Source organism: Cololabis saira, chromosome 7, assembly GCF_033807715.1.
Source record: "Cololabis saira isolate AMF1-May2022 chromosome 7, fColSai1.1, whole genome shotgun sequence".
NCBI classification, from domain to species: Eukaryota; Metazoa; Chordata; class Actinopteri; order Beloniformes; family Belonidae; genus Cololabis; species Cololabis saira.
In genome coordinates, this window is record NC_084593.1 from 11560772 (window position 1) to 11574790 (window position 14019).

At 43.5% G+C, this 14019-nt stretch overlaps 1 protein-coding gene across 1 annotated transcript in view; it reads right to left on the reverse strand.

Annotated features, from left to right (window-relative positions):
• The window catches only part of mgat4b (alpha-1,3-mannosyl-glycoprotein 4-beta-N-acetylglucosaminyltransferase B), a 55230-nt gene that overhangs the window by 14591 nt on the left and 26620 nt on the right, over window positions 1–14019 (reverse strand). The window contains exons 2-6 of the mRNA XM_061726156.1: window positions 8648–8827; window positions 7668–7811; window positions 5072–5205; window positions 1083–1129; window positions 898–1011 (exon numbers count right to left, since the gene is read on the reverse strand). Of these exons, the coding sequence (XP_061582140.1) occupies window positions 898–1011; window positions 1083–1129; window positions 5072–5205; window positions 7668–7811; window positions 8648–8827 (619 nt within the window). The remainder of the gene's footprint in view (window positions 1–897; window positions 1012–1082; window positions 1130–5071; window positions 5206–7667; window positions 7812–8647; window positions 8828–14019) is intronic.

The following is a 14019-nucleotide window of genomic DNA, read 5'->3' on the forward strand; positions in this document are numbered from 1 at the left end:
TATTGATCAGTTATTGATCAGTTAAAGATCCTTATTGATCAGTTAGAGATAATTATTGATCAGTTATTGATCGGTTAGAGATTATTATTGATAAGTTACAGATGATTATTGATTATTATTGATCAATTACAGAGGATTATTGATCAGTTATTGATTATTATTAATCAGTTACATATGATTACTGGTCAGTTATTGATCAGTTAAAGATAATTTTTGATCAATTACAGAGGATTATTGATCAGTTATTGATTATTATTAATCAATTACAGATAATTATTGATCAGTTATTGATCAGTTACAGATGGTTATGGATCAGGTAAAGATGATTATTGATCAGTTACAGATGATTATTGATCAGTTACAGATTATTGATCAGTTAGAGATGATTATTGATCAGTTACAGATGATTATTGATCATCAGGTATTGATCATTTACAAATAATTACTGATTAGTCATTGATCAATTAAAGATAATTATTGATCAGTTAGAGATCATTATTGATCAATTATTGATCAGTAACAGATGATTATAGATCAGTTATTGATTATTATTGATCAGTTACAGATATTTATTGATCAGTTACAGATATTTATTGATAAGTTACAGATTATTATTGATCAGTTACAGATATTTATTGATCAGTTACAGATATTTATTGATAAGTTACAGATTATTATTGATCAGTTACTTGGGGAGGACCAGTGATGACTGTTGAATGAGTCAGTTGTTTTTAAACGTTGGGAGTGAAAGAGGAAACCGTTGTTCCACAGAGGCTGACTCATGTTAATAAAATGTAACACACACACATGCACGTGCACACACACATGCACACACACATGCACGTGCACACACACATGCACAGGAACACACACATGCACGTGCACCCAGAAACAGACCTGACTCGCTCCTTCGGGTCTCCAAAGGACTCGCGGAGCTGGGAAAAGTCGGGGTAGAAGTGGACGGACGGCGAGACGACCTCCAGCAGACCGGACTGGATCTCTGCTGGAAAACTGAGATGGACGCAAGGAGTCAAACAAACAGTTGCCGTGGTAACGACATCCCATCATGCATCTGGACTTACAGGCGCTTCAGGTTGTCTGCTACGGTGGTGGCGTACTGCTGGTCAGCCTGAAACACACATCATATCAGCATATTGGTGGATATAGAAATAGTCTAGTATATAGTCCCAGAGATAGAAACTGTAAAGGAAACTGATCGGGGCCTGAAACTGAACCCTGAGGAACTCCACATGGCAGACCACAGATTTCGATGTGAAATAGTTTATAAAAACTCTAAACGTTGGACTCACTGGACACGACTTTGTTTCTCCACCCTTTCATGTAGAGGTGTGGTCTACCAACTGGACACACCCCCCCTGTCATCAACTGAAGGGGCAGAACCATCAGGTCTGGACACGCCCACCATATGTTAATAGAGGGTCTGCATTGACGTCACTTTCCCACTGGACTTGCTCGCACTGAGTGGCACAACATCAGCAAATATTGCTGCAACTAGTCAGGGAATCTGTGGAGAAGACGGGATAACAGCCGATTATGGGCTTAAATTAGCGTCAGTTGGACTTGACAGTGACCCGTACAGTTACCAAGAACCAGTGGTCCATGGACATTAATATTTGGTACAGTTACCAAGAACCAGTGGTCCATGGACATTAATATTTGGTACAGTTACCAAGAACCAGTGGTCCATGGACTTTAATATTTGGTACAGTTACCAAGAACCAGTGGTCCATGGACATTAATATTTGGTACAGTTACCAAGAACCAGTGGTCCATGGACTTTAATATTTGGTACAGTTACCAAGAACCAGTGGTTCATGGACATTAATATTTGGTACAGTTACCAAGAACCAGTGGTCCATGGACTTTAATATTTGGTACAGTTACCAAGAACCAGTGGTCCATGGACATTAATATTTGGCCACGGATCGAGTTTCCTGATATTTATATGTACTTAATTTCTACGCCGGGGAAATACACGAAGCAAAGCTTGAAGGCATACAAAAGTCTTGACGCTTGGTCAGACTTCAAGGCAGGATTTGTTAACGAAACTTTATAATTTGACCGTTTAACGTTAGCTACCCAAAAATCCAACATTATCTGATACAAAATGGGAACCACAAATCCACGTTTCGGTGCCTGGAATCCAGTTGTTTCTGCGAATTGCAGCGATTCATTTGTCTCTCTTAAGATTATTTTTCGGCAGTCTGTAAAACGATAACTCTGATTTCTTGCTAAATCTATGAGTACAGTCGATCAAACAACAGCTCTTTCCCATTTTAGATGTTTTCCAGTTGCTCAAACTGAAAGTCTACGCTGCCACTCAGTCTTTCTGCCACTCAGTGGGCGAAACCCGCTGTGAAGTTCCATTTGTGACATCATGCGCATTCCCATGCTAATCTACGACGCTAACTAATTCATTTACTTATTTATTTCATCTGATGAGGCCGGACCAGATTGTAAAGATGTTTATTTCTGCTTTAAAGATGGACATTTTAACATGAAGGTCAACAGATCTGGACTCTAGTGGTCTGTAGCGGACCTGCAGGTCTGGATCTGGACCCTAGTGGTCGGTAGAGGATCTGCAGGTCGGTGCTGGACTTTAACCACTAACTGAATATTTTGCTCGTTGCACCAGTTTTCCTAGTGAACTGGGTCTCGGTGGAGTCGGTTCCCGCCCCCCTGGCGTCGCCCCAGCTGGAGTCGTGTTTTTACTCTTTGCAGCTGTTCATTACTACTACTACACACACACACACACACACACACACACACACACACACACACACACACACACACACACACACACACACACACACATGAGGTCATCCACACTCCTCTGTTCTGCTGTGCCAGAATGAGACACACCCACTTCCTCTGGCTCAACCTGAGCAGCCGGTGATGTCACAGCTCGGCCTCCCGTCCTGACCAATCACGGCGCGGCTCTCTGCGGAGGCAGCCGCCGGAGCGTGAAGGTCAGAGCCGGGTCACACACATGTTGCTGCAGCTGCAGCCTCACGTTCTGCTGTTTACATCAAGTTTCTGTTACAGTCCGTAACAGAAGAGACGACCCAGCAACACCAAGGAGGAAGCTGATCAATGTTAATCCATCCATCCATCCATCCATCCATCCATCCATCCATCATCCATCCATCCATCATCCATCCATCCATCCATCCATCATCCATCCATCCATCATCCATCCATCCATCCATCATCCATCCATCCATCATCCATCCATCCATCCATCATCCATCCATCCATCATCCATCCATCCATCATCCATCCATCCATCCATCATCCATCCATCCATCATCCATCCATCCATCCATCCATCCATCCATCCATCCATCCATCATCCATCCATCCATCCATCCATCCATCATCCATCCATCCATCATCCATCCATCCATCCATCCATCCATCCATCCATCCATCCATCCATCCATCCATCCATCCATCCATCCATCCATCCATCCATCATCCATCCATCCACAAAGTTGCAGGATGTTTCTCTTATAAGCCACGCCCTACAGAGAAGGGGGCGGAGTCAGACAGCAGGCCCCGCCCCCTTAACCAGCTGCTACCACTGAGGCATTCTGGGAGTTTTCAGCCGCCGCCGTCCCTCAAGTCCAGATTAAGAGGTTAAAGGTTTCAGTCTTCAGCGTTTACGACGTAAAAAGTGACTGAAAAGTGCTCCGAATATATATGATAATTATAATATAATATTATCTTTATATATATATATATATATATATATATATATATATATATATATATATATATATATATATATATATAGATATAGATATAGATACATTTTTGTTATTGGTGATAAACTCTGTTTGAAACTTTGAGCTGACGACAAAAATGACAACATCCGAGGAGAAACCGCAGCTTCACGGGTGACCTTCATCACTTTACCACACACACACACACACACACACACACACACACACACACACACACACACACACACACACACACACACACACACACACACACACACACACACACACATACACAACAACACACACACACACACACACACACACACACACACACACACACACACACACACACACGGTGTAAACGAGAGCAGGAACACGTCATGTGTAATTTCACAGCTTAAATAATTCAGTTCACGCCATCAAACGCCATCAATCCTCCAACCTGTGTGTGTGTGTGTGTGTGTGTGTGTGTGTGTGTGTGTGTGTGTGTGTGTGTGTGTGTGTGTGTGTGTGTGTGTGTGTGTGTGTGTGTGTGGGATAATTGACCACCAGAACCAAAGTGTTGATGCCTCCTCGCCTGCTTTGGAAAGGCCACTGGTTTCCTAATGGACCTTAACACACACATACACACACATACATACACACACACCAGGGCTGGGCGATATATCAAGATTTTAATATATATCGATATATTTTCAAACGCGATATGGTACGAGACAATATCGTTTATATCGATATTTTTTTTTATTTTTTTTTTATGATTTTGATATAGCTGATTTTGTGACAAATTGACTTGAAATTTTTATTTGAGATTTGCACAAATGTTTTGTTATTTGCACAACTGTCAACCTCAGTGGAAAAGTCTGCCTGTTACTGTCTACATTGTATTAATTGCACAGTGTATTTTAATTTAATTGTTATGCAGGGAAGGGATATTTGTTTTATTTTATTCAAGAAGCATTTTTATTCTATATATGCAGGCAGTTTATTTTTATTTCATTTGTTTTATACATTTTGATATTGTGCAGACCTCTGTTAATAAAGGAACCTGTGTGACATTTGGCACAAGGCTTTGTATTAAAACTGACTGTTTTTTTAAGGGTTTGCCTCAGAAAAAAATGCATCTAACAGAGATGCTATGCTGTAATGCTTTGGGGGAAACCCCAATTACGTCACGGAAAAATATCGATATATATCGAGTATCGCCATTCAGCTAGAAAATATCGAGATATGACTTTTGGTCCATATCGCCCAGCCCTAACATACACACTCCGGGGCTCAGACCCGATCATGTGACCCGGTCATGTGACCAGAACCGGTCTCACCTCGGCGATGAGGACCACAATGACGCAGTCGTCCTTCTCGGCGGCACTGAGCTCCGACATCAGCGAGCTGAGGGTGTCGGTCAGGTAGGAGTGGGCCTCCCTCTTCACGCTGGGGACGCCCATCACCATGGAGACTGCACACACACACACACACACACACACACACACACACACACACACACACACACGGCCGTCAGCACCCAGCCAGCCAGTCCTGCGGTTAGACGGCACCGGTCCAACCAGAACCGCTGGATCCAGAACTGAACATGAAACTTCATCTCAACATTTAAAACCCTCCAGGAAGTAGACGGAGCCCGACCCGGGTTCTGGGGTCCTAAAGCCGCCCGGACCTGGTGGATGGTACTGAGCGGTAGTGTTGTCCTCGATCGGCCGCCCGACCCATCGGGCCCGATCACGGCGTTTTCAAAACATCGGTATCGGCCAAAAAAGTATCGGACATACCTAGTTATTCATGTTTTTAATATATATTAAATCGTTTTATATATCGTTGCATTTAACGTCACTTCCGGCCGGCGGTCGGAAGTGACAAAGTAGGCGAAACTAACATGGTTTACATGTTTGAATTGTGAAATGTTATATATGTTCATTAAGCTGCTGCAATTCATTTCATCCATTCAGAATGTTGCACTAAGGTTAGGTCAAAAAGTATTTAAATTTTCTTGTGTTTGTGAGTTTGACTGGATGTCATTCAACTACCTCTTATTAAGTTAAATGTATTTATTTTTGTTATTGCACTATTCTGCACTTTTTATTTTAGTTTACAATTTCATGTTTTTACAGTTTGTGGCACCAGAGCTGATGAGCTTTGTTGAAATATATGTCCATGTTGTTCTCCAATGGACAATAAAAGAAACTTGGGATAATTTAGTTTTAGTCCTCTTTTTTTTCTTTTTTTTTTTTTAATTAATTGCCAAAATGTATCTGATCGGGAAAAAGTATCGGAAATGTATCGGGAGCCAAAAAAAGTGATCGGATCAAGAAAAATGGGGAGATACTCAAACTCAAGTGATCGGGATCGGATCGGTAGCTAAAAAATCCTGATCGGGACAACCCTACTGAGCGGGTCTGCAGGCCAACGAACGGAACATCCTGAGAGGATCAAAGCCAGCTGGACCTCGTTGAAGACGGGCTTTTTGTCTGGTTCAGGAGTAAAGAAAATAATCCTGAATCCAGGATCCAGGAAGTAGTCTTAGCCCTCTCCCTGGTACTGGTGAGGTCATCTGAGTCCCCAGAACGTGTTAAACGTCTGCCCGGACCTTTTCCTAAGATTTAGTTCCAGGAGCGATTCATTTGACCGTTTAAGGCAGAACTGCTTCTCTTAAAGGAGACCTATTTTGAAAAACAGGTTTTCTCTTGCTTTAACATATATAAAGTGGTCTCCCCTCAGCCTGCCAACTCAGAGAAGGAGGAAAGCAACCAAATTCTGCAGTGTCTGTACAGCCGCCCGGATGAGCCGTCCAGTGTGATGTGGATCTACGAGCCGTTCAGATTCTGCTCCCGTCGTTACGTAACGAAAATGCGATTTACATCGGTTGGCCTCCGATGTGTGAAACCACGCCCACAACTAACTCTGCCGGCCGGAGCTTCTGCCATTTATTCGTAGCGGTGTATCGCGTCATTCAGGCAGCCAATCAGCACAGAGCCTCATTATCATAGCCCCGCCCACTCAGAATCCTGCATAGATAATGAGGTTAGAGACTGGGATGATAAAGACATGGCTCAGAGGCTGAATTTCTAATTTATTTAGCAAAAACAATCAAAAGCTTGTTTTTAAGACATTCAAGGCCTGTTTAAAATAGGTATTAGTTGCCATAATAGGTCCCCTTTAAGATGGCGCTAAACCAAACTAGACTGACCCGAGACGGAGTTCACGGCACTAAACCTCAAACCCCGTCCTGGAACTTTAGCTCCGCCTCCATGTTTTGGAGAACTTGGGCGGAGTCAGAACCCTAGTGGTCATGGAGCCTCACCTCCAGTGGTTCCGATGGTTCTGACCCCACCTGCGGTGGTTCTGACTAGTGATGCACCGAATGTTCGGTAACCGAAATTGTTCGGCCGAAAATAGCAAAAAAACACTTTCGGTGTTCGGTGGAATAAGTGGGGAAAAAACCGAACAATTAATAACGGCGTGTTTAGATGACGCAATCAAACAGCGAACAGCGTGGAGTGAGGGGCGTGCGGTGTTAAATGCATCAAACATGTCAGCATGCTCATTTCTTGGATGTGGGGAAAAAGCAGAGGACACGAGAAATGATCCAGGCTGAGATGGATTTGGGAAAGCCGCTTGGTGATGGAGACGGTAACGGGTCACACAGCGCAGGAGATCGGGGAGAGAGTGCCGAGAAAAGGGCCCGTACTACCGATGCGGTGGTGAACCCTCACTGTCTATGTTTGACGAGATCCTCTAAGAAAATAACCCAGATTTTTACGTTATTCGGTATTCAGCCAAGTGTTTATTATTATTTTCAGTTTCGATTTTGGCCACAAATTTTCATTTCGGTGCATCACTAGTTCTGACCCCCCCGCCCCCCCCTCACCTCCGGTGCGTCCCTGTCCCCCCCCGGCCCCCCCTCACCTCCGGTGCGTCCCTGTCCCAGGTGCACGGCGGGCTGCAGACTGTCCTCTCGGCTCAGCAGGTGAGGGAGGTGATGGAAGATGGAGGGAAGCTGCAGCACGTTTTTGCTGCTGCTCACGTTCCACAGCTTCAGCCTCGTCTCCTCTGAGGACACAAAGAAACAGCAGGTAAGAGGGCGGGGCCGCGGCCCCCTCAGCCAATCACAGGCAGCGCAGCGGTCATGTGGAGAGGCTGACCAGAGAGGCTGCTCTGCTGTTGAGAAAAAAGTTGAAGTACAATTTCGAGAAAAAAGTTGAAATGTTGAGAAAAAAGTCAAAATTTCGTGAAAAAAGTCAAACTTTCGTGAAAAAAGTCAAAATTTTGTGAAAAAAGTCGAAATGTCGAGAAAGAAGTCGAAATGTTGAGAAAAAAGCCGTAATGTCGAGAAAAAAGTCGAGATGTCGAGATTAATGTTGAAGTATAATTTCGAGAAAAAAGTTGAAACATTGAGAAAAAAGTCGTAATGTTGAGAAAAAAGTCGAAATGTTGAGAAAAAAGTCAAAATTTTGTGAAAAAAGTCAAAATTTTGTGAAAAAAGTCAAAATGTCGAGATTAATGTTGAAGTACAATTTTGAGAAAAAAGTCTAAATGTTGATAAAAAAGTCTAAATGTTGATAAAAAAGCTGTAATGTCGAGAAAAAAGTCGAAATGTCGAGATTAATGTTGAAGTACAATTTCGATAAAAAAGTCGAAATGTAGAGAAAAAAGTCGAAATGTCGATAAAAAAGCCGTAATGTCGAGGTTAATGTTGAAGTACAATTTAGATAAAAAAGTCGTAATGTTGAGAAAAAAGTTGAAATGTCGAGATTAATGTTGAAGTATAATTTCGAGAAAAAAGTCGAAATGTGGAGAACAACACAAAGAGACAGCAGGTAAGAGGGCGGGGCCACGGCCCCCTCAGCCAATCACAGGCAGCGCAGCGGTCATGTGGAGAGGCTGACCCGAGAGGCTGCTCCAGGTCCGGTTGATGTCCCTGAGCGCCTGCTTCTCGGCGACGGCCCGCTTGATCTCCTCCAGAACCAGGTTGAGCTCCTTGGAGCGCCGCAGGTTCTCCTGCTCGGCGGAGTGGAGCCGCTCCCTCAGCGCCAGGAACTCCCTCTGGTAGACGTCCACCACATCTCCTGGAGGACGACACGCACCGCTGGCTCAGTCACTCACAAACTAAACTTTAAGCTTTTACCGCCTTTTTTGGGGGATTTGCAGACGGATAAAGACATTTCAAAACCTACGGAAGAGTATTAAGATCAGACAGGAGAAAAATAACAATAATATTTCAAGAGGAGGAAGATTTTTTTTTCATTATGCACTCATTATGCACATTATGCACGAGGTTAATTTTGAAGTGCAATTTCGAGAAAAAAGTCTAAATGTTGAGAAAAAAGTCGAAATGTCGAGAAAAAAGTCGAAATGTCGAGGTTAATGTTGAAGTACAATTTTGAGAAAAAAGTCGAAATGTCGAGAAAAAAGGCGAAATTTCAACTTTATTCATGAAATTTCGACTTTATTTTGAAATTGTATTTCAACATTAATCTCGAGATTTCAACTTTTTTCTCGACATTTCGACTTTTTTCTCGAAGTGCACAATAAAAAAAAATCTTCCCCTCTCAAATATTTTTTCTCCTGCATAATACTATTCTGTAAAGACCTGACATGAAACAATCGTGGAAAAAATGAAGCACGTAGAAACCAACACTGCTGTTTTCTGTCTAGAAAAAATAAACCCTTCTGATCGCAGCACCAAACACATCAGACTCCAATCGCATAAACAGCCTCAATCTAGTTTTGATATTCAGACGCTTCTCGGGAGGTAAATGCTTCTGATCGCAGCACCAAACACATCAGACTCCAATCGCATAAACACCATCAATCTAGTTTTGATATTCAGACGCTTCTCGAGAGGTAAATGCACCGTTTCCTATCACGGTTCCACCTAAAGACCTGCAAACACAACATTCATCATCAGAGGCCGTTCAAGGATCCAAAAGTCATAATGGTTCCTCTCCCGTTTAGATCCATTTCCACCAGTCTTTGACTCTGAACCAATGGTTCAATGGGAACGTCCAAGAGCCACTAGTCTAAACAACCAAGACGGCTGAAGAATTGCTAACAACAGAACTGCAGGGTTCCTACTCAACTGCTCTCTGATTGGTTGGTTGTCCATCCAATGGCGGCCAGAGGCCGTGTCCTCTGGATTCATCAATACCGCTCTCTGGAAATCAAAGACTGGTCCAGAGGAACACCTCGTACCCATTGTTGAGCACTAGAACGCTGCAGGAACATTGCTGGAACTTTGCTGGAAGTTTGTTGGAAAGTTGAAGGAACATTGCTGGAACTTTGCTGGAAGTTTGTTGGAAAGTTGAAGGAACATTGCTGGAACTTTAGAGAAACATTGCTGGAACTTTAGAGGAACATTGCTGGAAGGTTGAATGAACATTGGTGGAACTTTAGAGGAAAATTGCTGGAAGGTTGAATGAACATTGCTGGAAGGTTGAAGGAAAGTTGAAGGAACATTGCTGGAACTTTGCTGGAATTTTGTTGGAAGGTTGAATGAACATTGCTGGATTGTTGAAGGAACATTGCTGGAAGGTTGAAGGAAAGTTGAAGGAACATTGCTGGAACTTTGCTGGACGTTTGTTGGAAGGTTGAAGGAACATTGCTGGAATGTTGAAGGAACATTGCTGGAAGGTTGAATGAACATTGCTGGAAAGTTGAAGGAACATTGCTGGAACTTTGCTGGACGTTTGTTGGAAGGTTGAAGGAACATTGCTGGAATGTTGAAGGAACATTGCTAGAAGGTTAAATGAACATTGGTGGAACTTTAGAGGAAAATTGCTGGAAGGTTGAATGAACATTGCTGGAATTTTGTTGGAAGGTTGAAGGAACATTGCTGGAAGGTTGAAGGAACATTGCTGGAACTTTGCTGGAATTTTGTTGGAAGGTTGAAGGAACATTGCTGGATTGTTGAAGGAACATTGCTGGAATGTTGAAGGAACACTGCTGGAAGGTTGAAGGAAAGTTGAAGGAACATTGCTGGAACTTTGCTGGAAGTTTGTTGGAAGGTTGAAGGAACATTACTGGAACTTTAGAGGAACATTGCTGGAATTTTGCTGGAACTTTGCTGGAGGGTTTCTGGAAAATCGCAGGAATCCCCAGTAAGTCCATGACAGCAGTTAGAAGACTGAAACAGGACGGTTTGCTTGAAGAAAAACCTCTTCCGTCTAAAAGGAACCTGGAAGCAGGACTGAGGTCTGAACAAACCAGCAGACCTCTGGACCCATGAGACCAACGGGGGACATGTCTGGTCTTCATGTCCAGAACGGTGTTTGGAGGAAACCAGAACCACCTCAGACCCACTGAGAAGCACGGGGGTGGAGGATTCTGGTCTGTGCAGGTTCTGTGTTTTAGACATCCGAGCAGTTAACAGATTCTCAGTGCTTTTACTTCCAGTGAAGTTCTTCTCCATTAATTACATTTTAATTCTATTTCAGTAATGGATCTGAATGAGTCCCAGGAGTCGTCTTCTTGGATCGTCTCACTGACGCCTCATGAAAACAGGAAACCAGCGCCGTTCTGCCACAGGAAGTGAGCTTAATGCACATTTAAAAACCGGGGCATGTTTCTGTGTCCTGGCATTAACAGGTGGAAAAACAGACATAATCTGAGTAAAAACATGGAAATAAAAAGCTAAATCCTTCATCTGGTGGAGGAATCATCCATCCACCCGTCATTTCTGGCTGCGCTAATGCCGTGTGAAGGTAAATCTCCCATAATCCCGCTGGAGTAGCACGCAGGCATCTCTGTTCAGGGACAGGGAAACATCACGACTGACGGCCAGGAAATAAGAAATTACAACGTGAGCAGTGCAGTTCAACAGAAACGTGATCTGAGACACAGTTTCTGGGAGTCATAGTCCCTCCACCCGCAGACAGACAGGCTTTTATTCTGAAAAACACCTGCAGACAGACGGGCTTTTATTCTGAAACACCTGCAGACAGAGACAGGCTTTTATTCTGAAACACTTGCAGACAGGCTTTTATTCTGAAACACCTGCAGACAGAGACAGGCTTTTATTCTGAAACACCTGCAGACAGACAGACTTTTATTCTGAAACACCTGCAGAAAGAGACAGGCTTTTATTCTGAAACACCTGCAGATGGGGACAGGCTTTTATTCTGAAACACCTTCAGACAGACAGGCTTTTATTCTGAAACATCTGCATACAGAGACAGGCTTTTATTCTGAAACACCTGCAGACAGACAGGCTTTTATTCTGAAACACCTGCAGACAACACAGGCTTTTATTCTGAAACACCTGCAGACAGACAGGCTTTTATTCTGAAACATCTGCAGACAGACAGACTTTTATTCTGAAATACCTGCAGACGGAGACAGGCTTTTATTCTGAAACACCTGCAGACAGAGACAGGCTTTTATTCTGAAACACCTGCAGACAGAGGCAGGCTTTTATTCTGAAACACCTGCAGACAGATGGGTTTTTATTCTGAAACACCTGCAAATAGAGACAGGCTTTTATTCTGAAACACCTGCTGACAGACAGGCTTTTATTCTGAAACACCCGCAGACAGACAGGCTTTTATTCTGAAACACCTTAAGACAGAGACAGGCTTTTATTCTGAAATACCTGCAGACAGACAGGCTTTTATTCTGAAACACCTGCAGACAGACATGCTTTTATTCTGAAACACCTGCAGACAGAGACAGGCTTTTATTCTGAAACACCTGCAGACAGAGACAGGCTTTTATTCTGAAACACCTGCAGACAGACAGGCTTTTATTCTGAAACACCTGCAGACAGACAGGCTTTTATTCTGAAACACCTGCAGAAAGAGACAAGCTTTTATTCTGAAACACCTGCAGACGGAGACAGGCTTTTATTCTGAAACACCTGCAGACAGGCTTTTATTCTGAAACACCTGCAGACAGAGGCAGGCTTTTATTCTGAAACACCTGCAGACAGAGGCAGGCTTTTATTCTGAAACACCTGCAGACAGACAGGCTTTTATTCTGAAACATCTGCAGACAGAGACAGGCTTTTATTCTGAAACACCAGCAGACAGACAGGCTTTTATTCTGAAACACCTGCAGACGGAGACAGGCTTTTATTCTGAAACACCTGCAGACGGAGACAGGCTTTTATTCTGAAACACCTGCAGACAGGCTTTTATTCTGAAACACCTGCAGACAGACAGGCTTTTATTCTGAAACACATGCAGACAGACGGGCTTTTATTCTGAAACACCTGCAGAAAGAGACACACCTGCAGACAGACAGGCTTTTATTCTGAAATACCTGCAGACAGAGGCAGGCTTTTATTCTGAAACACCTGCAGACAGAGACAAGCTTTTATTCTGAAACACCTGCAGACAGAGACAAGCTTTTATTCTGAAACACCTGCAGACAGGATGTTATGTTTCAGAGGGGAAGTACCTGTTTGTTCACCTTTCTTCCTGGTCACTAGTTGTGGTCACTAGGGCAGCAACATAAATCAGAGTGTCATCTGCGTATAAACTGATATTTGCATCGATCTACACCAGATGACACATTAGATTTAAAGAAGCAGAAGTTCCCATACTGAGCCTTGTGGTACTCCTCAAGTAGAACCTCCTGGATCCAGACCCTAGTGGTCGGTAGAGGAACCGCAGGTCTGGATATAAGCAGGTTGTTGGAGGGTCAGTCATGTTTAGTTCCTACTTGGAACCAGACTTTGGGACCCGGATCAACCAAACCTTGGAGCAGCGATTACTCTCCAAAGCCTCGTTAATGGAGCACAAGAGCCACATCTGCTGGTAAGTGGAGTGGATTTATGAGCGTCACACTCCGCGCTGACGACTCTCTAACGATGCTGCTGCCAGTTATTCATCTGCTCTGATGGAATCAGTCGCTTAACCAGTCAGCCCGGTTTCTGACTGGCCACAGAGTCGCAGCGCTGCAGCCGGGACCTGGTCTGCTGTGATCCGGTCCAGAACCAGGAACCAGGACCTGGTCTGCTGTGATCTGGTCCAGGTAAGAACTAGAGATGCACCGATCAGGATTTTGAGGGCCAATAACCGATAACCGATCTCCAAAATCAGTATCTGCCGATCACCGATCACAGCGTGAAATCCATAAATTCGTCAATAGTGTTGTCTCATGTACAACACTGACATTGTATTATTAGGTATAAAAATTAGGAGATGAGAAAGTATCATGAATTGTCTGTTTTATTGCAGGCTGAGGCAATATGCAATATTTCACCCTCTAGAGACTCTTAGAGAAGACGAACGGTGCGTCCGAAATGCCATACTAAACAGTA